The sequence below is a fragment of the Nymphaea colorata genome, chromosome 7 (genome assembly GCF_008831285.2).
Source record: "Nymphaea colorata isolate Beijing-Zhang1983 chromosome 7, ASM883128v2, whole genome shotgun sequence".
Lineage (NCBI taxonomy): Eukaryota > Viridiplantae > Streptophyta > Magnoliopsida > Nymphaeales > Nymphaeaceae > Nymphaea > Nymphaea colorata.
Window position 1 is genome coordinate 1633144 of NC_045144.1, and position 23496 is coordinate 1656639.

General features: G+C 40.8%; 1 protein-coding gene across 11 annotated transcripts in view; it reads right to left on the bottom strand.

The window, feature by feature from the left end:
* Window positions 1-23496, bottom strand: part of LOC116258037 (uncharacterized) — an 80538-nt gene that overhangs the window by 15373 nt on the left and 41669 nt on the right. For 10 of the 11 annotated variants that reach the window (XM_031635096.2, XM_031635100.2, XM_031635106.2 and 7 more), the window contains 2 exons: window positions 15460-15513; window positions 14924-14971 (listed from right to left, as the gene is read on the bottom strand). In XM_031635096.2, coding sequence (XP_031490956.1) covers window positions 14924-14971; window positions 15460-15513 — 102 coding nt within the window. The remainder of the gene's footprint in view (window positions 1-14923; window positions 14972-15459; window positions 15514-23496) is intronic. The other variant, XM_031635104.2, reaches the window with a different exon arrangement.

Below are 23496 nucleotides of genomic sequence, written 5' to 3' on the forward strand. Positions count from 1 at the left end.
CTTCTCTGTGAGCACTTTTGTCCCTTAGTCGTCGATTGTAGATAAGACCCGAATACCGATGTGAGTTATTGCTTTCGTGATGACTTGATGACTGTGTTGAACCCTCTTGATTTTCACTTTGGGGCACATCAGATGACTGTATTGATCTTTCTCGATCTTCACCCTAAGGCACATCATTTTCTGAAACAGGATCTGCATTGAATAACTGTGAACTGGTCCAGGGATCATAAGATTCAATGGTCATAGGAATTTCATTAGTATCATCAAAATTATGTTCATCAAAGGTAACATTTCTTGAGGTCTTGATACGTTTAGTTGTTGGATCATAGCATCAAAAACCTTTATATTCATCAGCATATCCAACGAATCTGCATTGAATAGCTTTGTCTTGAAACTTGTTCCTCAAGGCAGCATCAACGTCAACATAGCATACACAGCCAAAAACCTTCAATTTCTTATAATCATGTTATTTGCCTAAGAATGTGAAATATGGCGATTTAGACATCAAGAGTGTCATAAGCAAACAACTTATTATGTATACAATTGTATGGAAGGCTTCAGTTCATAAGGAAATGGGCACATTAGTATCATGCATCATGCTCATGGCGCTTTCGACTATATGTCGATGTTTCCGCTCAACTACACCATTTTGTTGTGGTGTGTAAGGACAGGAGATTTGTCTAGTTTTCCATTTTCCATGTAGAAATTCAATAAAATCAATAAAATCAAGTGAAGAATATTCTCCCCACCATCACATTGAAAACGCACAACATTGTATGAAAATTTGGTTTGAATCATGGCATAGAAGTTTCGAAATATGTGGAGTACTTCTTATTTGTGTTTCATGAAGTAAATCCAGGTAAAACGTGAGTAAGAGTCAATGAATAAGACATAATATCATGAACCAGACATAGAATCAATAGGGACTGACCCCCAAACATCAGAAAAAATAACTTCAAAAGGTTTGGAAGCCCTTTGATTTATATATTAGAAATGTTATTCCCTGAGGCAGCAAGTTGGTCTGCGACAACTTTAATACGCCCCAAATAATCCATGATAAATGTTGAACCTTTGCTCAAATTCTGAAATTCTTTCTTTAAATACATAATCCGAGCTTCTGATATTTGGAAAAAAGTATCAGCAAGGGTTTCCCATAATTCTTTCGCAGTACAGTCATCAGAAACTAAAAGTAACACTTGTTGAGATAGAGTAGACAAAATATATGCAACCAGACTTTGGTCACGTCTCATCCACAAAACATGTTCAGCGTTGCTGTCTTCTTGAACAACAATGACCTATCCTGCCTCATTCTTTATTTCCTGCAGAACAGATAATGGTGGAGCCTTTGTTGAACCATCGAGATGTCCAAAGAGGCCTTCACTTTTAAAAGACATGATCTGCCTTTTCCAAATCAGATAATTCTCATGATTGAGTTTTTCGGTAATAAGGTGAGGAAGAGAATTTGAGGACATGCCAGAATAAGAAAGGTTTTCCATGACAACAGAAAGGAAAGGTATACAGGTAGAAGATGAGAGGGAAAAAAGACACGATATAACAAGATGTGTCCTTCGGTAAACAAGAATTACGCAAGAGAAAAAGTAAATTCAGGATAGAGACAAGATGAGAAAAGAGTTATAACCAGATCAGACCTGTTTGGGCGTTTCGTTAGGTAGAGATAACGTAACCTTTTTCTGATACCATGATAGAAATCTAGCACCAATATCTGAGTCTAGAAATCAGTATTCACGCAGGAGGGTAGAGAGAGAAAGAATGAAACAAGAAGAAGCTGAGGAGAAGAAGCCGTGACCATGATGGTCTGCACAGTCTCTATTTATAATTCCAATTCCAGAATTCTAAGAGTCTTCAATCGTAGAATCCTAGGAGACTTCACATATTACAAGGACATTAAATACAACGCAGAATCCTAAGAGACTATTCACATATTACAAGGACGTTAAATACCTCAACACACTTTACAAGAACGAGGAATCCTAAGAGACTTTTCTTCAACGTGCTGAGATCCAGATGAAGGATCTGAGATCTTTATTGTTTAACAGAAACCGGCAATAACATTGAGATTAATTGAAAAATAATACTTCATCCAATAAATCGCTCTCCATAAAGTAAGAACAACAAACATAAACAGAAAACGGATGCACTTAGGCATGATCTAGAAAACCTCGGATAGATCAAGCACCTCAAGTGACTATTTTGTATTACATAACATGATGCATTATACACTCTGTAGAAATAGTAAAAGTGAGAAGAACAACTGATGTAACGTGGAAAACTCTCAACAAGAGGGAGAAAAAACCATGGGTGAGGAGGTCGGTGCTCACTAGCCGCCAAACACTCTCTCTCTTAAAACTTCATTAACCATAGAAGTTAGGGTTACAAGTCTTTAAGTAAGGCCCAACAAAGACTACAAGCTGGATCGGGTCTGGACCCAGACCCGGTCCCATGACTCATCCTTACATGCTTCAACACTCCCCCTCAAGTTGGGCATCCATATCAAACATGCCCAACTTGGATACATTTCTGTCAAAAGAGGTTGAAGATAGAGCTTTAGTCAGAACATCAACGGTTTGGTCTTCAAACTTCATATAAGGTAAGATTAACTCTTTAGCATCAATCCCCTCACGGATAAAGTGGCGATCAATCTCAACATGCTTTATTCTATCATGTAGTACAAGATTATTGGCTAGGTTAATTGCAGACTTGTTGTCATAGTACATCTTCATAGGTCCTCCAATTTCTATCCCAATATCAGCTAGCAATATCTTCAACCATAGTAACTCCGACACTCCCATAGCAATAGCTCTATACTCAGCCTCTGCACTAGATCGAGAACACACATCTTGCCTCTTGCTCCTCCAGATAACAAGGTTTCCTCCCAAGTATACACAGTACCCTGAGGTAGACCTTCTAGTATCAGCACAACCTGCCCAGTCAGCATCGGAATACCCTTCGCTCTCAACAGGCTCTTGTTTCACATATAAGAGCCCCTTGCCAGGATTCCTCTTCAAGTAACACAATATTCTGTCCACAGCCTTCAAGTGTGCATCAGTAGGGGCATGCATGAATTGACTCAGTACATTCACAGCAAAATAAATTAACTTCCCAACAAGGCGTTGATATCTCCCTTTGGCTTCTTCACAGAACAACTCCCCATCTCTAAGACTCAACTTGTGCCCAGCATCAAGAGGAGTAGAAGCTGGTCTACACCCCAGCTTACCGGTCTCCTCCAATAGATCTAGTGTGTATTTCCGTTGATTTAACACAAGGCCGGAACTGGACCTAGCAATCTCAATACCAAGGAAGTACCTCAATTTACCAAGATCCTTGAGATCAAATTCGGCAGCCAACAACACTTTTAGCGTTGTAATCTCATCCTCATCATCACCTATAATAATCATGTCATCCACATAAACAAGTAACAGAGTGACTTTCCCTTCTTTCCTCTTCACAAAGAGAGTGTGGAATCCATTCCCTTGATTGTAGCCATAACGTTGCATTACTCGCCTGAGTTGTTCGAACCATGCTCTGGGCGATTGCTTGAGGCCATATAAAGCCTTTTTTAGTTTACAGCATTTTTCTGGTTCTTCATATCCTAGGGGCATACACATATACACCTCCTCTTCGAGATCACCATTGAGAAATGCATTCTTAACATCCAGTTGGTACATCCTCCACTCCTTCATCACAGCTAGGGAAATAACAACTCTAACTGTCTTCATTTTCACAACTGGAGCAAAGGTCTCCAAGTAATCAATTCCAAATTTCTGACTAAACCCTTTGGCCACAAGACGAGCTTTGTATCTCTCAACACTTCCATCTGGTTTGTATTTGATGGTGTAGAGCCACTTGGATCCAACCAAGCGAGCTGCCTCAGGGATCTTTACAACTTCCCATGTCATGTTTTTTCTCAGGGCTTCCATTTCTTTTTGCATCGCATCAGCCCACTTGGAATCACCTTGAGCTTCAGCAACAGTCCTGGGAATCATAGCCAAAGAAAGAGAAGATACAAAACACTTGTAATTCTTGCTCAGTCTAGAATAAGATACGAAATTACCAATCGGGTGCTGAGTACATGACCTGACACCCTTTCTCAGAGCAATGGGAAGATCTTCATTTTCAGCTTCATCTTGAGTCTTCAAAGCATGACTCGGTTCATCCAGGGGAGGAATAACATTGGTTGGGATTGGAAGTAGATTTCGCACCACCAGTCACTTCATCTGTACAAGCACCTCGTCTAGAGTAGACCTTTCCAAACAAGTGATGGCCTTCTCTCTCAGTCCCGGTGGAACACCCTTCCTCCCTCTCATGCTGATCAACAACTGTAAGAGGTGTAAGAGGTTCTGAATACCCCTCCTCCCTCTCATGCTCACCAACAACTGTGAGAGGTTCTTCTCGTTTGTAATCCAAAAAATCTGTAAATCGAACCTCCTGACTCTGAGAATATTTTTTCCTAGACACAGACTTCTTCCCCTGAAGAGGATTCTCACAAAGGTAAGGGGCATGTTCCAAAAAAGTAACATCCTTTGTAACATAAACTCGACCAGTGGTAGGATCAAGGCATCTGTATTTTGTACCCTTTCTGACTAGGAAAATACCCAACAAATAACACCCTTAATGGACCGTGGATCAAGTTTCTTAACATGGGGACTGTGATCATGAATAAAACACACACAGCCAAAGACTCGAGGGAGGAGGAGAAAAGGTTGACGACTTCCCGGAAGTAAAGAATGGGGAGTCTGTCCATTCAACACACAACTATGCATGCGATTGATCAGATACGCACTAGTGAGAACAGCATCACCCCAATAGTGTTTGGGAAGATTTCTCTGAAACAAGAGGGCCCTGGTGATATTAAGTAACTGACGATTTTTCCTCTCAGCCACTCCGTTTTGTAGAGGGGTATAACTGCAGGACGTCTTATGAACAATCCCCCTTTTTCGAAAGAAATCCTCAATAGATTGACACATAAATTCACGTGCATTATCAGATCCGAAAGTCTTAACAGTCCCACCATATTGAGTTTCCACCAGTATAATGAAGGTCTCTATGACATGAGACACCTCACTACTGTCTTTTAACAAGTATACAAAGGTGGTTCTGGAGAAGTCATCAATAAAGGTTATAAAATATTGAAAACTTTGACGGGTATGAATTCCCGAAGGCCCCCACACATCAGAGTGAATCAAAGAGAATGCTTCATTAACACAACTAGTAGAAATAGGGTACGAAGCCCTAACATGTTTGGCAAACTGACATACATCACAAGAAATCATAGATAAGTTCAAACTAAAACACAAGTCGGGAAACAACTATTTTAAAATCCCAAAAGGTATGTGCCCAAGGCGTTCATGCCAATACAAAAAGGACTGAAGACAATCTTCTCTTCTCTTTTCTGTCCTGTTGATCGCTGTCATAAGAGCTGTGGCCATGCGAATGGGAAGTCGGTATAAGCCTTCAGACGCCAAACCAATCTCAATCCTCTTCCCTGTCACCAAGTCCTGCAAAACACAACGATTTGCAGAAAAAATGAGTTCACAATTCAACTCTTTAGTAAGTTAACTAACTGACAAGAGATTTAAGGGAAGTTGAGGAACATGTAATGCTCCTTGCACATGAAATTTGTTCAACAAGGACAGACTCCCTTCTCCTGCCACAAAGGTGGAGGAACCATCTGCAAGAGAGACACGTGCCTTTCCAGATGACAGCTTATACTCATGAAACAACTTAGGGTTACCCGTCATATGGTGAGTAGCACCACTGTCAACAATCCATCTCCCACACAAGAGTTACCTTTATCTCCTAAAGCAGCAAGAGATTGGTTAGCCTTCGTATCATCTGATGTCTCGACCTGATTGACATCAATCTGACTTAAATAAGCCCGAAGTTCACGAATCTGTTCAGCAGATATAGAGGCCTTGCCTCCACTAGATTTGGTATCCTCCGACACAGGCATCTTCCCACTAAAAGAGAGACATGTGCCTTTCCAGATGACAGCTTATACTCATGAAACAACTTAGGGTTACCCGTGATATGGTGAGTAGCACCACTGTCAACAATCCATTCTCCCACACAAGAGTTACCTTTATCTCCTAAAGCAGCAAGAGATTGGTTAGCCTTCGTATCATCTGATGTCTCGACCTGATTGACATCAATCTGACTTAAATAAGCCCGAAGTTCACGAATCTATTCAGTAGATATAGAGGCCTTGCCTCCACTAGATTTGGTATCCTCTGACACAGGCGTCTTCCCCCTAGAAGATCTCCCCTTGTTACCCATTTTTTCCGGATGAAGATCCCAATAGAAATCCACAGTATGGCCAGTCTTCTTGCAGTGAGTGCATCTACGAAGAGGTTTGGGAGCACCTCCAGCACCACGACTAACAAGTGCAGACCTCTCATTATAGGATATGTGATCCCTCTTTCCCCCAGTAGTAACAAGCCTTCTCTGTTCTTCAGCCTCAACACGGGAGTAAACATCTTCAATACTGAAGGATTCTTCAGAATTAAGAATTTGACTCCTTATATTTTTGAATTCATCGTTTACTCCTGCTAAGAATAGGAATATCCTATTCTCCCACTCTTTGGCCACATAATGCATCTGGTCTTGAGGACAGTTCCAAGTATCATCTGAATGGTAGTCAAGATCTTCCTATTTGAATTTTAATGCGGCATAGAAATCTGCGACCGAGAGATCCCCTTGCCTTAGAGCATACACATCCTTCATCATTTGATACACATGAACCTTCCTCTTCTTCTGGCCATACATTTGTTCCAAAATAATCCACATATCCCTCGCCGTCTTCTTACGAAGAATGAGAGATTGAATATTAGATGACACCAAATTTATAATCCAAGTTTTCACTTGGTTGTCCTCAAGAAACCAAGTATCCCAAGCCATACTATTTGCAGCAGGTTCAACCTTACCCCCATTCACATATGCAATACGGCCTCGACCAGCTATACCCATGGTGATGGCGGCAGACCACTTAAGATAGTTTTCCTTGGTAAAACGAATGGTAGTGACCTGAACAGGAACACTCTCGGTTCTATAAGCCCCGATGTCAGTCTGATCAGTGTTGACGGTTGAAAAGGAAGACGTTGCCATGATCACCAACCAGTCGGCAGCAACAAAAGGGAGACACCGACGTCAACAGAGGGCACTGTCAGCAGCAAGGACACCAGCGGCAGCAGAGGAGCGGCGAGAGCAGGACAGATGATGAAGGCAGGACGACGATCAGCAATGAAGGCAGCGGCAGCAACAAAAAACAGGACGACAATCAGTGGCAGGGAGCTATTGCGGGCATTGCCAAGGTCTGGCGATGAAGGCAGCGGGCGTTCGGTGAAGGCAGCAGCACACGACAGCAAAAACAGGGCTGAACCAGCTTGCCGGACGATCCAGGGGTGACGCCGGAAGCAACGACAGATTAGCAGCAACAAAGATCTCTGTGACAGATGAGCACCACCAGACGAAGGCAAACAGCAAGAGAGCCTCGGGCGACAACGGAGCACGGAGTGGCGGGCGATGGTGGTCGCTGGTCAACGGGCGACGTTACGCGCTGGCAGAGGTAACAATGTCGGGGGAAGGAGAACGTCAAGCATGAGTGGGGCAGCGATGCTGGGCTGTAGGCAGAAACCAACGGCAACAGCAGAAGCGGCGGCAACAACAGGGGGCGCTGGGGGCAGAGGTTCCTTCAGCGACAGCAGCGGAGGAGCTTCACCGTAGACTCCACCGAGTGTTGACGAAGGCAAAGAAAGCGAGCGGCAGTCTCGGGCGATGCTCGCAGAAGGTGCACCGTCGGGCACAGCAAACTTCGTCGGGGTCCATCGGAACTTCACGGGGACAGAAAACTTTCACCAAACAGAGTCGAGAATTTTTTGTCAAATCTGAACAGTGATCTCAGAAACTGTTCGGCTCTGATACCATGTAGAAATAGTAAAAGCGAGAAGAACAACTGATGTAACGTGGAAAACCCTCAACAAGAGGGAGAAAAAACCACGGGTGAGGAGGTCGGTGCTCACTAGCCGCCAGACACTCTCTCTCTTAAAACTTCATTAACCACATAAATTAGGGTTACAAGTCTTTAAGTAAGGCCCAACAATGACTACAAGCTGGATCGGGTTTGGACCCAAACCCGGTCCCATGACCCATCCTTACATGCTTCAACACACTCCAACTGATAAGTGATTATTCACACAAGGGTTCCAGCATAAACAAGCATGATAAACTGTGGCACAGGGTTTAATGCCTACCTTAGCAGCCAATGACAAGTTATCTCATAAGATTGTCATGTGGACATTCCTAAGGTGGTCTCTGATGCATGAGAATGCGAGATCAGACCAGCTTTATACTGCCACATGTGGGACCCACTGTGTGCAAGAAATTTGACTCAAAGCAATGCCCGGAACAGTGAGTGTCAATGTTCCTTCAGACAAAAATTTGTTGTTCCACCAATTAGCCACAGGTCCACAGCAAAACCATGGAGACAATTTTTGGATGTCTGGTTATGCATGTACAGCTAGGCACACAAGCCAATAATCAAGCTCAAGCAGGGCCAGCCAGAACTAAGCTCAAGCTAGATTTGATAAACAGTAATTATTCCCAAGCTCCACTCATTTAGGCACATAAATTATAACCAAATAAGCTCAACCTTGAGATGGCTCAACAACAAGCTTCTCAGGTTCCTACGAATGTTGGAGTTCATGTAACAGAGGAAAAGCAGGAAAGTAATGAAGATTCTAAAATGAATAAATAAAAAAAGAAATCACTGTCACAGACATTAACTCACTAGAGATTAGCAGACATATAAAAGATTATTCTGGAAAGTCATATAAAAACAGCAGGAGAACTGAATGCTAAAGAGACAAAAGAACCAAAAATGTTAATCAATTTCTGACACTAAAGAATCATTGGATGCTTGGTGTGATTGCAGAAAGACAGATAACCAAAGAACTGAAGATCTGCATTTTCCTTGAACAGCAAAAGTCAAGGTAAAGGTAGGCCTTCTTTTGCAGGAAACTGATTGTGAAAGCAGAATGATAAAGGATGGGAACAAGATACTTTCTTCAAGTTCGTATGCAATTTCTTCATGTTTGAAACCAGCAAAATTGACAACGTTCAACACCATTAACATTAGGGCTTTAAAGAAGATTACAGGAGGAAGATGTTAGCGTATGGGGATCGGGTCTGTTCAGACCCGATCCATTCTCCTTGTATCCACACGCCTAAAGTTACTAGGCGGTGGCTCTCTTGTAATTTTTTATCTTTTTATGTACAAATCTGTTGTACCCTATTAGGGTTATTCTTTAATTAAAGATTAAGGAACGCAGGGCTAAGTTAAGCCGGCTGCTCCCTTTCCTCCATCGTCTTCTTTCATCCTCTCTTCTCAACATATCTGTTTTGCATACGGAGAGACAAGTACTTTGTGAAGATTCTTACATGGTATCAGAGACAGGTTGCATCGTCCTCCGGTGAGTGATTTCAGTTTGATGTGATTAGCCCTAATCTGCCCTAAATTCTTTCTTTTCTGGCGTGATCATCCCTCTTTTCAGTTTCTGCCCTAAATCTTGCGTGATTTGCCCTAATTGATTTGCCCTAATTGTCGTTGCCCTAAATCAATTATGGATCAGCCGACCCCCTCTCTTCTATCTTCCAGCTTTCTCTCCCAACTTATTTCACAAAAGCTGAATCATAGTAACTATTTGACTTGGAAACGTCAAATAGTCCCTTTTATCAAAAGTCATAGACTCTACGGGCATATCGATGGGACCACTCCAGCACCTCCTATGTATATTGACCGTGAAGTGAAGAAAACCGTAGTGGGAGATCAAGCTGCTGGGGCTGCGGCTATGAGTGAAATCAGATTTGAATATGAAACCATTACTGAAAATAATCCTGAGTATGAAGCTTGGCTGGCTCACGACCAGTCTCTTGTTGCCTATATTACTTCTACTTTGTCAGAGGAAGTATTAGGAGGTATTGATGATGATTTAACAGCCCTAGAGTTGTGGTCTACCCTTGCCACCACGTATTCTCAAGTATCCGAAGCACGTTTTCTGCAGTTAAGAAGGCAATTTCAGGACATCAAGCGTGGGACGCGTACTGTTTTGGAATATTTGAATGAAATTAAAAGTGTAAGTGATCAACTTGCTGCCATTGGACATCCCGTCAGCGACAAGGACAAAGTGCAACAAGCCTTGAGTGGATTGGGAACAGATTTTGATATTTTTTGCACAGCCTTGGAAGTCCTACCTATTCTTCCATCTTTCGAAGATCTCAAGGCTAAGTTATTTCAACACGAAGCTAGTCGTGTTCAGCGACAGAATTTGATTCCTTCCAACAGTCACAATGTACTGATCACAGGGACACATGCATTGGAAGGGAATCGCACTCGTACTTGGATTCCTCAGGCAGGAATGGGAAGAGGGATTCTCCCAACACCACAGGGCATGAATACTACATCTGCCACATCTAGAAGGGTTCCGACTTGTTTCTATTGCAACAAGAGGGGGCATGTAAAGTCAGAATGTTGGCACAACCCGCAGAACAAAAATAATCAGATTAGACGTGAGAACAAGGCAGCAGCAGGGTCAGCTTCATCATCATCTGGATCTAATGTTTCAGCAGACGTACAACAACTCCTCATGACAGCCCTGTCTAAGCTTCATTTGAAACAAAACGAGCAAGGAGAATGGTATGTGGACTCTGGAGCAGCAGCCCATGTTACTGGTGACGCAGGTAATCTCTCTAGTGCTCTCCCTTATTTAGATAAAGGCTCAGTTGTCACGGGAGATGGTTCCCATCACACAATATCACACATTGGAAATGTACAAATTTCTATGGGCTCTTCTTCGATTCCATTAAAGAATGTTCTTGTTGTTCCAAGTGTCAAGAAAAATATTATTTCAGTGTCCAAGCTTATTGATGATACTCAATCCTCTGTTGAATTCACACCCTCTTCTGTTTATGTCAATGATGCTCGAACCAAGAAGACATTCGCTGAGGGCACTCGCAAAGGAGATATGTATGTCCTTGAAGGAGCTCCACAGATGTCAAAATCTCACCCTTCCGATTCATGTTTTCCAAGTCATAGTGAAGTCAATGTCACAGAGTATAATAAACCATCCATTTGGCATGGTCGGTTAGCTCATTGTAGTCAATCTTTTGTTCGAAGTCTTGTTGCAGACGGGCTCTTAGATAAGTCCAGTCTGAGTTCTGTCAGTGAGTCCAGCATGTGCTCGAGTTGTCATATCTGTAAGAGCCATGCCCTTCCTTTTCAATTAATAAATAAAAGAGCTCCAAAGGTTTTTGACACCATATATTCTGATTTTTGGGGGCCTGCTCCAGTTCCTTCTTCTTCTGGGAGTAGATACTATGTCATTTTTGTTGACTCATATTCCCGATATACTTGGATCCATTTCATGAAACACAAATCAGAAGTTTTTCGCCTATTCACTCAATTTCATGCCTTAGTTCAAAATAAATATTCCAGTAATATTGTGCATTTTCAATGTGATGGTGGTGGTGAATTTATTTCTAATGAATTTACTGAGTACTTACTAGATAATGGGATCACTAGACAAATTTCATGTCCGCATACACCTCAGCAAAACGGAATTGCTGAAAGGAAACATAGGCATATTGTTGAAAGTGCACTTAGCATGATGCATGAAACAGACTTACCTATGACATTGTGGACCGAGGCTTTCCATACGGCTGTACATGTTATAAATCGATTGCCATTGGCTTTGCTTGATGGAAAATCACCATTTTTTCTTTTACACCAAGAGCAGCCACGTTATGAGGAGTTGCGTGTTTTTGGATGTGTGTGCTATGTGCATGTTGATGTTTCCTTGCGAAACAAATTTCAAGATCGTGCTGTTTTATGTAGATTTATAGGGTATGCTGAAAATTACAAGGGTTATAGGTGTTACAATCCTAAAACTGGGCGTGTACATATTTCACGGCATGTTGTATTTGATGAGAACAGGTTACAGGATCCCAAGGCTACTTCTGTGACACTCAAGGACAAAAATGAAGTTTATGATACTTGGCTTCATGCTGAAATCTTAAGACAAGGGGCAGCAATGTTGACTGAGCACAATGAGCAAGTTGTTAATGAGCCCGAGACATCTGTAAGTAGTTCCTTGGGCAGCACTACTTCCTTGGACAGCATGCCTTCATCTTCTCAGCCCAGTGAGCCACCTATGCATAATCGGTTCTCAGGCCTGGTGTATTCTAGGCGATCAGTTCCTACTGCAGTTCCACGCCAATCACACCGCGTGCGACATCCTATTGATAGATGGGTGAGCTATAACAGTTTTTCTTTGGATTTTCAGCTGTTTATGACAGAAGTCAGCAAAAAGGTGGAACCAACATCTTATCACAATGCGAGTAAGGAAAAATGTTGGGTTGAAGCTATGAATGAGGAAATGGCAGCCTTGCATAAATGTCAGACTTGGCAGATTGTCCCTCGTCCAGCTGATAAGAATGTTGTGGGATCCAAATGGGTTTATAAACTGAAATATAAACCAGATGGTAGCATTGATCGGTATAAAGCACGACTTGTGGCGCGCGGTTTCACTCAGCAATATGGGGAAGATTATGATGAAACATTCAGTCCAGTCATCAAGATGGGAACAATCCGTGTCATTATTTCTCTTGCAGTCTCGTATGGATGGTCTCTCTATCAGTTAGATGTCAAAAATGCTTTTCTTCATGGAATTCTTAAGGAAGAGGTATACATGGAGCAACCTCCCGGCTACACTACTCATGATTCTCAAAAATGGGTTTGCAAATTACACAAGTCTCTATATGGGTTGAAGCAAGCTTCTAGGTCATGGTTTGATCGTTTTTCTCATCACATACAACAAATTGGTTTTCTCCGCAGCTCTCTCGATCACTCTTTGTTTATCTATCGTACTGGAGAAGCTACCACCTGGTTACTTATCTATGTTGATGATATTGTTATAACTGGGAATTCTTCTTCACATATATCTTATGTTAAAGGTATGTTGAAGCAAGAGTTCAAGATGAAGGATCTGGGAGAATTACGATATTTTTTGGGTGTCGAACTTGACAGGACGAATGATAGTTTGACTCTTACACAGCACAAGTATACCCTTGATGTTTTGGATAGGGCAGGTATGACTAATTGCAAACCCATCACTACCCCCAGTGTTCTGAATACTAAATTGACTGCATCTGATGGAACTGCTGCATATTCCAATCCCACATTCTATCGCAGCATTGTTGGTATGTTACAATACCTTACCTTTACTCGCTCAGACATAGTATATGCTGTAAATCAGATTTCTCAGTTCATGCATGCACCCACTGAAGGGCATATGGATGCTGCTAAGCGGATCCTACGGTATCTCAAAGCTACTCTTGGAGATGGACTAGTCTACACCAAATGTTCCAATGTTTCTCTTGGACATAGCATATATACATATACTGATGCCGACTGGGCAGGCGATCCCGATGACCGACGATCAGTTTCAGGTTTCTGTCTCTTTCTTGATTCTAATCTCATTTGTTGGAGCAGTAAGAAGCAGCGTGCTGTTGCACGATCTAGCACTGAGGCAGAATATAGAGCAATGGCTGCAGGGACGGCTGAAGCGTCATGGTTACGTCATTTACTTGGAGAGCTCAATCTTCCTATTGTTCGGTCATCATTACTATGTGACAATCAAAGTGCGATAAAAATTGCTTTCAATCCCATTTTGCATAATCGCACCAAACATATAGAGATTGATCAACATTTCATTCGACAGAAGGTTGAAGAAGCCGAGATCTTGCCTACTTATATATCTACCAATGAACAGATAGCTGATCTTTTTACCAAAGGTCTCACAGGGCAGCATTTTTGGGATTTGAAGAACAAGTTGTGCATGATCAAATCTCATGCACAACTTGAGGGGAGCTGTTAGCGTATGGGGATCGGGTCTGTTCAGACCCGATCCATTCTCCTTATATCCACACGCCTAAAGTTACTAGGCGGTGGCTCTCTTGTAATTTTTTATCTTTTTATGTACAAATCTGTTGTACCCTATTAGGGTTATTCTTTAATTAAAAGATTAAGGAACGCAGGGCTAAGTTAAGCCGGCTGCTCCCTTTCCTCTATCGTCTTCTTTCATCCTCTCTTCTCAACATATCTGTTTTGCATACGGAGAGACAAGTACTTTGTGAAGATTCTTACAGAAGAGAGAGGGAATGGAGAGGGGCAGGATCTAAAAGAAGAAAAAGGGAGAAAATGCAGCCTAAGATGAATCATTCATGTTTGCATGTGAGAGAAAAAATGAACGGTTTCCCTTAAAATTTTAAAACAACATATATAACATATATATATATATATATATATATATATATATATATATATATGTATTTTTTTATTTATATTTCTTCAGTTCATATAACTCAAACTTGGTGCAATAAATTACTCAAGCTCGACGTGCTCAAGTGGAGTTGAGCTCAAATTACTTGACCTATCCATGAGTCCTACTGCTAGGAAAACCTGCACCAAAGGATGATCTGCCACACCGTCTGACAGCCCAGTGCCAAGGTGAGTACTCATTCCTCTTCCTTCTTCCTCAACCTTGTTACATTAGTTGATATAACAGATGTCCTTTTTATTATTCTGTGTGATTATATTCCTTTGATCTTAAGCAATAATCTAGATTGTTTACATGCAGTCACTTGGTGAGTTGATTCTTGAAGCCTCTACTTTATCCTTTGTTTCAAGGCTTCATACTTTAATGATAGAAAAGAATTGCATGATTGTCTTCACAGTTCAATTAGAATGTAGCTTACAACAAAGAAGATAAAACAGTTCACTCATCCTTGGTCATGCTAAACTAGTTCATATCAATCTAAGACTTTGTCAAATAAAGTGACTTTATAGACAAACCTGACGATGGACCATCCTACATACTGAACGCTCTAGGTCTGACAATACCTGCAAAATCAAGTAGGGACCAATAGATGTAAAATAAGGTACTCAATTATGTTAATTCTTAAAACATGATCAATCGTATAATATGAAAAAAGAAAATACCCGAAGAAGATACGAACACATTAGGACTCAATCTGCTATAGTGATAACAAAATTTTCTACAGTAATAATAAGCAAGCCAAGCTGTTCATGAATACTAGGAGTGACCAAAGTTTTCCTGTTCAAATAATACTGATGAATGAACAAATTATGCTCACACTATAATATTTCTCACAGACTACTCAACCTTTCACAGGGTATCTTATCTTTTCGTCACTCATTATGTTTTAGCAACCAATACAAATCTCACTACGGGCAACCATAATGAGTTTATGAATAAATTAAACATGTGCATTCCCCTTGTCAACTCGTGACTGCAAGTAGAAATATTGCTACTCCTAAAGCTAACTTGAGGTAACCAGACAAAAGGAACAGAAAAAAGGTCACCATACCTTTGACATGGAGGTTAAAATGTCGGCAATAAAAAAATCTGCAAATGTTATTGGCTGCATTAGCATAAACAAATTCATAATACAAAGTGAGACAAGCCATTCCTAAATGAGAAAAAAAGAGCTACTTATGAACATAGTGAATCTAACAAAGAACTGAATCCAACAAAAAGAACCAAATTTCTTACAAGCTAAACATGAGAAAGTCCAAGAATTGATGAAAAGTCAGTCATCAATTAGTGATAAGTATGAACGAACAGCTGTCAATGACAACTCAATGATCATAATCAAATGTAATACTCAAAAATTTTCTCAATGGAAAGGAGGAAACATAGACCAAAGGAAAGAAGCACAAACTCAACGTAGAATAGAAATCATGCATACTGGTCGTCTTTCTACTCTCCCTTCAATCTCAACTATTACCTCCATTTACAGCACTAACACGTGAAGGATTGAAAATTCCCAGAAAACAAAAAGATAGGAATGCAGGACACAATTTTTCCTCTTTAACTAACAAAATTAAGAGAACTTAATTGATAGATTTTGGGTATCGAACTATAACCCAACCCATGATCAGTTTCAGCAAGGGAAATGTTAAGAGAGAGAACAAGAAAAGAGAAACGAGGAAGGGAGGTGAGTGCACACATTCTCACGCAAACCCATTTATATAATGATCCTTCTACACAATTTACAAGAATCTAGAATGAAGCAACCACAATAATCTAGAGTGTAGAGTGAACTAAACACAATACTCTACAGTCTACAATGAAACAATTACAAAAGTTACAATCATGACCCTGCCTAGATAAATGTGATCAGACATAGTTAGACGTGGTGGATCTGGATCAAATTAGACCCAACATCTTATCATCCTCCCTCAAGTTATATATGGTTTTGCACCATGTATGACTTGCCTTTTAGAGACTAGAATCATTGCTTCGTTAGTCCCTTGGTAAATAAGTCGACGACTTGTTCATCTGTACGAACATAAATAGGTTGAATCTCCTTGTCTTCCACCTTTTGTCTAATAAAAGGATAATCAATGATCAATCTCAATATGATTTGTTCAATCATGTTGTATGAGATTAAAAGCAATGTTTATACCACTTTGATTATCGCACATTAACATTGATATTTTAATCTTTTCTCCAATGTCCTCTAGAAAATGTCTAACCCATATAACTTCAACAATACCTGCAACCAAACATTTGTATTTAGCTTCAGTGTTGGATCCTGCCACTGCCTTTTGCTTTCAACAGCTCCAAGACACAAGGTTACGTCCAACGAAAATACAAAAAGCCAGAAAATAGACTTTCTTTGATCAAGATCTCCAGTCCAATCTGCATCTATGAATGTCATAAGTTGATGTCCAACAGTTATATTTCCACTCTTACTATAAACTAAGTCATCTCCTGCTGTCCTTTTTAGATATCTTAATATTCTTTTGACAGCATCCATGTGAATGTCTGTAGGTGCATGCATAAATTGAGATACTTGATTCAAAACATATAATAATATTTGGTTTGGTGAATGTAAGATATTGGAATGCCCCAACAATGCTTTCATATTGTGTAAGATCTTCATATAACTCCTCGTCCTGAGCACTTAGTCATTGATTTAAAACACTAGGAGTTCCAACATGCTTACAATTAGACATCTGTTTTTTCAGTAGATCCAACGTGTATTTTTGTTGTGTCAATGCGAGGCGATCATTGTGCCTATCAATCTCCACTCTAAGAAATAATCGTAAATCATCAATCTCTTTAATTTTGAAGTTTTGCATAATCAAAGCTTTAGTGTCTCATATGTGTTTTTTAGAATTTCCTATGATAACAATATCATCAACATATATAAGAAGTAAAGAAAATATGTTTTCATTTCGATAAATGAAAAGAAATGATCTAGAGAACATCTCTAAAAACCACATTCTTGAATCTTACATGAGCAACTGTCAAACCATTTGTGTGAAGTCTATTTGAGTCCATAAATATATTTTCTTAGTCTACAAACCCACGCATGAGAGTCACCTTTCATATATCCTGGAGGTCATTCCATATATACTTCCTCCCTTTGTAAAGAAAAGCATTCTTTCTGTCCATTTGATGTAGTATCCATCCATATTCAACTAGCAATGATATAATCACGCGGATCGTTCCCATTTTGATCACAGGGCTGAATGTCTCATCATAATCTTGTCCATATTGCTGTGTGAAGCCTCGTGCCACCAATCTTGCCTTGTATCTTTTAACATTGCCATCAGGTTTATATTTGACTTTATAAATCCATTTCGGTCCTACTATATTCTTTTCTTTGGGTCTAGGAACAATTTTCCATGTCTCACATTCATGGGGTGCATCTATTTCTTCATTCATTGCCCTGATCCAATGTGACGGCTTGGATGCTTCCTCAAAAGAAGTAGGTTCATCTTGCTTTATAACTTGAGGTATAAAGAGCTGAAAAACTAAGGAAAAACTATCATAACTTACCCATCAAAGAATGGGGTGTCGCACTCGCTCAAATCTTCCAACAGGCTGATCATCATAGACTTTATCAAAAGAAGAGATCAGATTGCCATCTATCCCTCTTTTCTGACGAGTGTAAACCTATCCTGAAAATCGACATGAATCATTGTTTTCTCCTTCTTTCATAGATGGAATGTGTAACGCTCGTTTTGTTTTTGGACAGGTCGGGTCGGATCGGGACCCAGACCCGCAATTTACCCGCGTAAGAGCCCGACGAGGGCTGTTCTCCCTCGTCCTCCTCTCGCTCCCCCCCTTCGTTGCCTCTCTCGTTGTTAGGGAGTTCCACGCGAAAAAGAAGCAGGCGGTCGCGGGTGACAGAGGCGACGCGCGGGCTAACGGAGGAAGGGCGGCGGCGGTGCTGCTCTGGTAAGCCCTCCCAACCTCTCTCTGCCTCTTCTTCGCCTCTTTTCCTTCTTCTCTTTCTCCTCCTCCCTCTCTCGTTGCTTTCTGTCGACTCCCCTTCTGTCCCTCGCTCTTCTCTGTCATCTCCCTCTCTACTCCAAGCTTCCTCATGACAGCTCTCATGTCCCCTCACTCACCCTCACTCTCCCACCTGCTCTCTCTTTTCTCTCACTCACTCTCACCCTCACTGCCCTTCTTTCCCATTTCAGTCCGAACCCTCCCTCTCTGCCAGCGCCTTTTTCCTCATTCGTTTTCAGTTTCCCACACCACCACCGAGGGCCTCTTATAATGACAGACCCCTTTTTGAACTCCCTTTGGTCGATTTTTGACTCGTTATGGCTTTTTGGTCATTGTGCAGCTTGAGAATGCACCTTTCCCCTCATAGGAGTGAGGTGAATGCGTTGGTGGTGGCAGCATTGAGGGATTCTAGCCGTTTGGGGGCCTTTCGAACGCTTGAGGTGGCTGTCGGGAGGATTACAGCAGTTTAGACTAAAATTGGGGTGAGCAAGGCCTAATCGAGCCTAGATTATTGAATATTATCTATTAGGGCATGTATAATTATTGTGTAAGCATGCTAGAATTGATGATTTGGGATGCATGTTAGCGACTTTGCTTTTTGGGGAAAGTGTAGGATTAATGTTGGAGAAGCGATGATTCATGTCTATAAGGATCTTTTAAGCATGATGAGTTAATTTTCGAAGCAATAGGGAAGCATGGTAGAGGTTGTGATGCTGTGGGGAAAGATTTAGAACCGTCTTAGTGTGCTCGTGGCACATGCCTTTGTGAACGGGTGTATCTTGGAGTTATTTGGGGGAAAAGTATACGTTAGTTGGATGTGACTGTGGGGTTGACGTCTAGATTAAAGAAAGCATTTAAGAATGTGTTGTGATGGATTGATCGATGCTTTGAGTCTTGATGTTTGGTGGCAACGTCTAGAAGTTGGTGGAAGCCTATTGGAGGGCTTGTAGGTCGACACTACCGTGGACACCCTCTTGAGGCGATGACATGTGCCTTAATGAATTTGTTTTATATTTGTTTGGGTTGCTTAACTAACTAGTAGAAATCTGATCTTTTGTTTATGTCTGCAGGTACACCGGGCCCGTCCCGTCGACCTTGAGCTATCGGATTCGAAGCTCGAGGAATTTTGAAGAGTTTGTGAGCGCGCCACAGGTATGGCGGCATTCCAGGCAAATGTGTGAATGTGTGTTCTTAGGAACGTGGGATCCTAGGATTGTGATGTGAATTGATTGATTGTTGTGTGAATGAATGTATGTATGCTTGCACATGATTTGATATATGATATGATTTGTTTTGAAAGGCTATTAGGAGTTTGTTTTGAAAATGTTACGTATTTGCATGTGCATGCTAGAATTGACAACTGTTTAGGACAGATGAGGTGGGGTATCGAGTCGAGTGTCTCCTCGACCCCAATTGTGCATTAGAGAGCATCCTAGAATGATAACTGCATAGGACAGCTACGAGCCAATCACAGATCGAGACTACTCTTTGTGGTTTGGCTAAGTTTTTCAAAGATGTGATTGATGTGTTAGTGATGCGAATGTTTTGTTTTGTTGCATACACATTGTTGCGAGCAATGATGCAAATGAATGAATTGGAGGGTAGTTGTACCCGTATTGTATGACGGCTAGCAATGACTGTTAATGTTATGTGTAGACCTCGTGGAAGGCAATTGGAGGTGTGGGTGCACTCGTGAAGTGTAGCAACCTCATAAGCTAGCCAGTCATCTTGTGAATGTGTAATTATAATGATAAGAATGAATGAATAAGAGATGAGAGACCAGTGGGATGTGGCTATGTGTTTGGGAGACGTCCCGCTTTTGCCACTGGTCTCGCATGTTCGGAGCGCAGGCGGTGCAAGGCCCCAGGGTTCGGTTGTGTGTTGTGCTTGGAGCGTTGGGCTCCCGCCTTCCCAACCTGAGTGTCCTAGGGAAGGCTGAGTATCTCTCCTTGGAATTCACACATCCATGGATGAGTGCTCTACCGCTGCAGTGGGTGAATGGATCCATACTGTTATGGGCCACCACGGGGGTTGTCTCTCGGTTGTAGGTCGCCCATGGTGTGCACGTGTCTGTGTTTTGCACCCACAGGAACTGTTAATTCACTAAAGTTAATGAAAATGTAATGTATATGATTGAATGTATGAGATTGATGTGCATGTAAGTGTTGTGCTTATGAGTGCAAATGAAATGTTTAAGCATGCCTTGCATGTGATTGAAATTGTGTTATTGTGGCCATTGAGTGGCCTCTACCTGTCGTGCCTTGACACGACATGATGACAGATGGTTTTAATGTTTATTCTCATATTTGAGCCCTACATAAGAGGGTTTGGTATTTTTCCTGGCTTGTTGCCATACTGCGAAGACTAAGCCTTCAGTTATTTACTTTTTCAGGTTTTGGTGGACCAGGGGCAGCAGGTTGAGCAGATGGCTTCACTCACGTCCTACTGGGGAGGTTTTGGGATTTGTCTTTTGTAGTGTCGGCGCGTCTTATTTTGATTGTATTGATGTCTTGTTTTTGTTAGACATCAATTATATGGTTTGGGGCATTTTTGTCATGCACATAGATATGATTTTGTATGAAACTAAGTTGTTATATAAATGAAAGTTCGCCCCATTGTTTTGAATGACAGCTCCAATTGTCTTTGAATTGTGGTATGGTCACACTTCAAAGCTTTAAGAAAAAAAAAAAATTTGTGTTTGAGGGTCAAAAAGGTTGGGGTGTGACAGAATGAGTTTTCCTTCTGTTTGTGTGATAAAGGGAGATCCTATCTCATCATGTGGATGAGATTCTAGACTGCCTCCTACAAATAATTCAGCGCTTACCCAAGGATCATATGATTCCAGGAGTCGAGAATTCTCAATAGAAATGTTAAAGTTGTGTTCGTCAAACATAACATTTCTTGATACTTTGATGTGTCTGGTTGCATGGTCATAACATATGAAACCTTTGTATTCATATACATAACCAGCAAATTGACACTAGACTGCTTTAGTTTGAAATTTATTTCTTAGTGATGAGTCAATGTAAACATAGCACACACATCTGGAAACCCTTAAATCATTGTAATTTGGATTTCGACCAAAAAGAGTGAAGTAAGGAGATTTTGAATCCAAAACTGTCATGGGCAGAAGATTTATTATGTGTACAGCAGTGTGAAAAGCCTCAGTCCAAAGTAATATAAGTATTACTATCATCTATCATGCATCATACTCATATAGTCATACCACTTTTTATGATGTGATAATGTTTCCGTTCAGCTATGCCATTTTGTTGTGGGGTGTATGTGCATGAAATCTGTCGAGTCATCCCATTTTCTCGTAAAAGGTTAATCAAGTCATGTGAAGAATATTCTCCCCCACCATCGCACTAGAAATGCACAACCTTAGACGAAAATTGCGTTTGGACCATGGCATGAAATTCTCGAAAGACACTAAACACTTCTGATTTTTTGTTTCATGAAGTGAATCCAAGTATATCAAGAATAAGAATCTATAAACAAACATAATAGCAAGAGACAGACAAGGAATCAATGGGAGTTGGCCCTCATACATCAAAATAAACAATCTCAAAAGGTTCACAAGCTCTTTTATTTATATTATGAAAATGAAGTATATGACACTTACATGGTTCACGACTAAAACATTTTTTTGTCATAGGAATCAAAAGGTACATTGGATTTTGGAATGAGATTATCTGATGCAAGTTTTTCCAAAAAGTCATGACAACAATCTCTCATACGACCATGTCATAAAATTTGGCTTACTAACATCTGATTGGGGACAGCTAGAGCTTGGAATTTGTGATGTGTTGGAAGGAAAGTATGTCAATTGAGCAGGACTTGGAGAGAACTGTAAGAAATAAGGACTTTCCTTGAAGACATGCATATTTCCTTGTTGTTCCCCTTTAGTGAATGTTTTCTTCGTTAGCATATCCTTGACATACACAAAGGAAGAAGTAAATTCCACAAATGAGTTTGTATCATCTATAAGTTTAGAAATGAAAATAATATTCTTTTTGGCATTTGGAGCAAAGGCAACATTTGACAAAAATAGTGGAAATGGTGATGTTGGAAGAGAAATTTATACATTTCCAATATGTGTGATAGGATGAGAACTTTTGTCACCTATAACTATATTACTTTGACCAGCATAAGGAGAAAGCATGTAACTTACCAGCATTTCCAATTACATGAGTAGCGGCACCTGAATCCAAATACCATTCACCTTGATCATTATGTTGCATCGTCATCATGGAGAGAGCAGTCATTAATATTTGTTGCACATCGGCTGGTAGGAGTTTGAGATTCTGTTCAATTTCAGGTTTATTGTCTCTGTTTCGTGGGTTGAACCAGCAATTTTCTTTGATGTGACCCTTCATGTTACATTGGAAACACGTTGGCACTTTCTTTGTTGTATTGGTCTGGAATCTTTCTGTAACACTAGGTGTTGGCAGAATACTTCAACTATTTTGTCCAATGTACCCACGATTCATGCCTCCTTGATGAACCCCATTTCCTTTTCCATGACCTGCAGCACCTTCAATAACTAAAACATTGTGAGCATTACCTTGGTTTGTTCCTCCTATCAGTTGTTTCATGTTCATTTCATGTTGAAGCAGCTTGCTCTGAATTCATTGAAGGAAGGCAAGATAGGCAAAACTTCAGGAGCAGTAGTGAAGGCATAAAAATCTGATCCAAGACCGCTAAGACTCTGTTGGACTTCTTTGTCGGTGTAGAAACAGTAAAAACGAGTAAAAACAGAGAACGAACACTGATGTAGCGTGGAAAACCCTTTAACACAAGGGAAAAAACCACGGGTGAGGAGGACTAGTTCCCACTAGCGACCAGACACTCTCTCTTAGATTTTTCATTCACACAAGAAAATGAGTGTTACAAAGACATAAGTAAAGCCCAATTAGGGCTACAACCTGGACCGGGTCCAGGTCCAGACCCGTTTCCAGGACCCGTTAATAAATACTTCAACACTTCACTACGGTCTTTGACCAAGTATACAAAGGTGCTCCTGGAGAAATCATCAATAAAGGTTATAAAGTATTGAAAACTTTGACGAGTATGAATTCCCGAAGGCCCCCACACA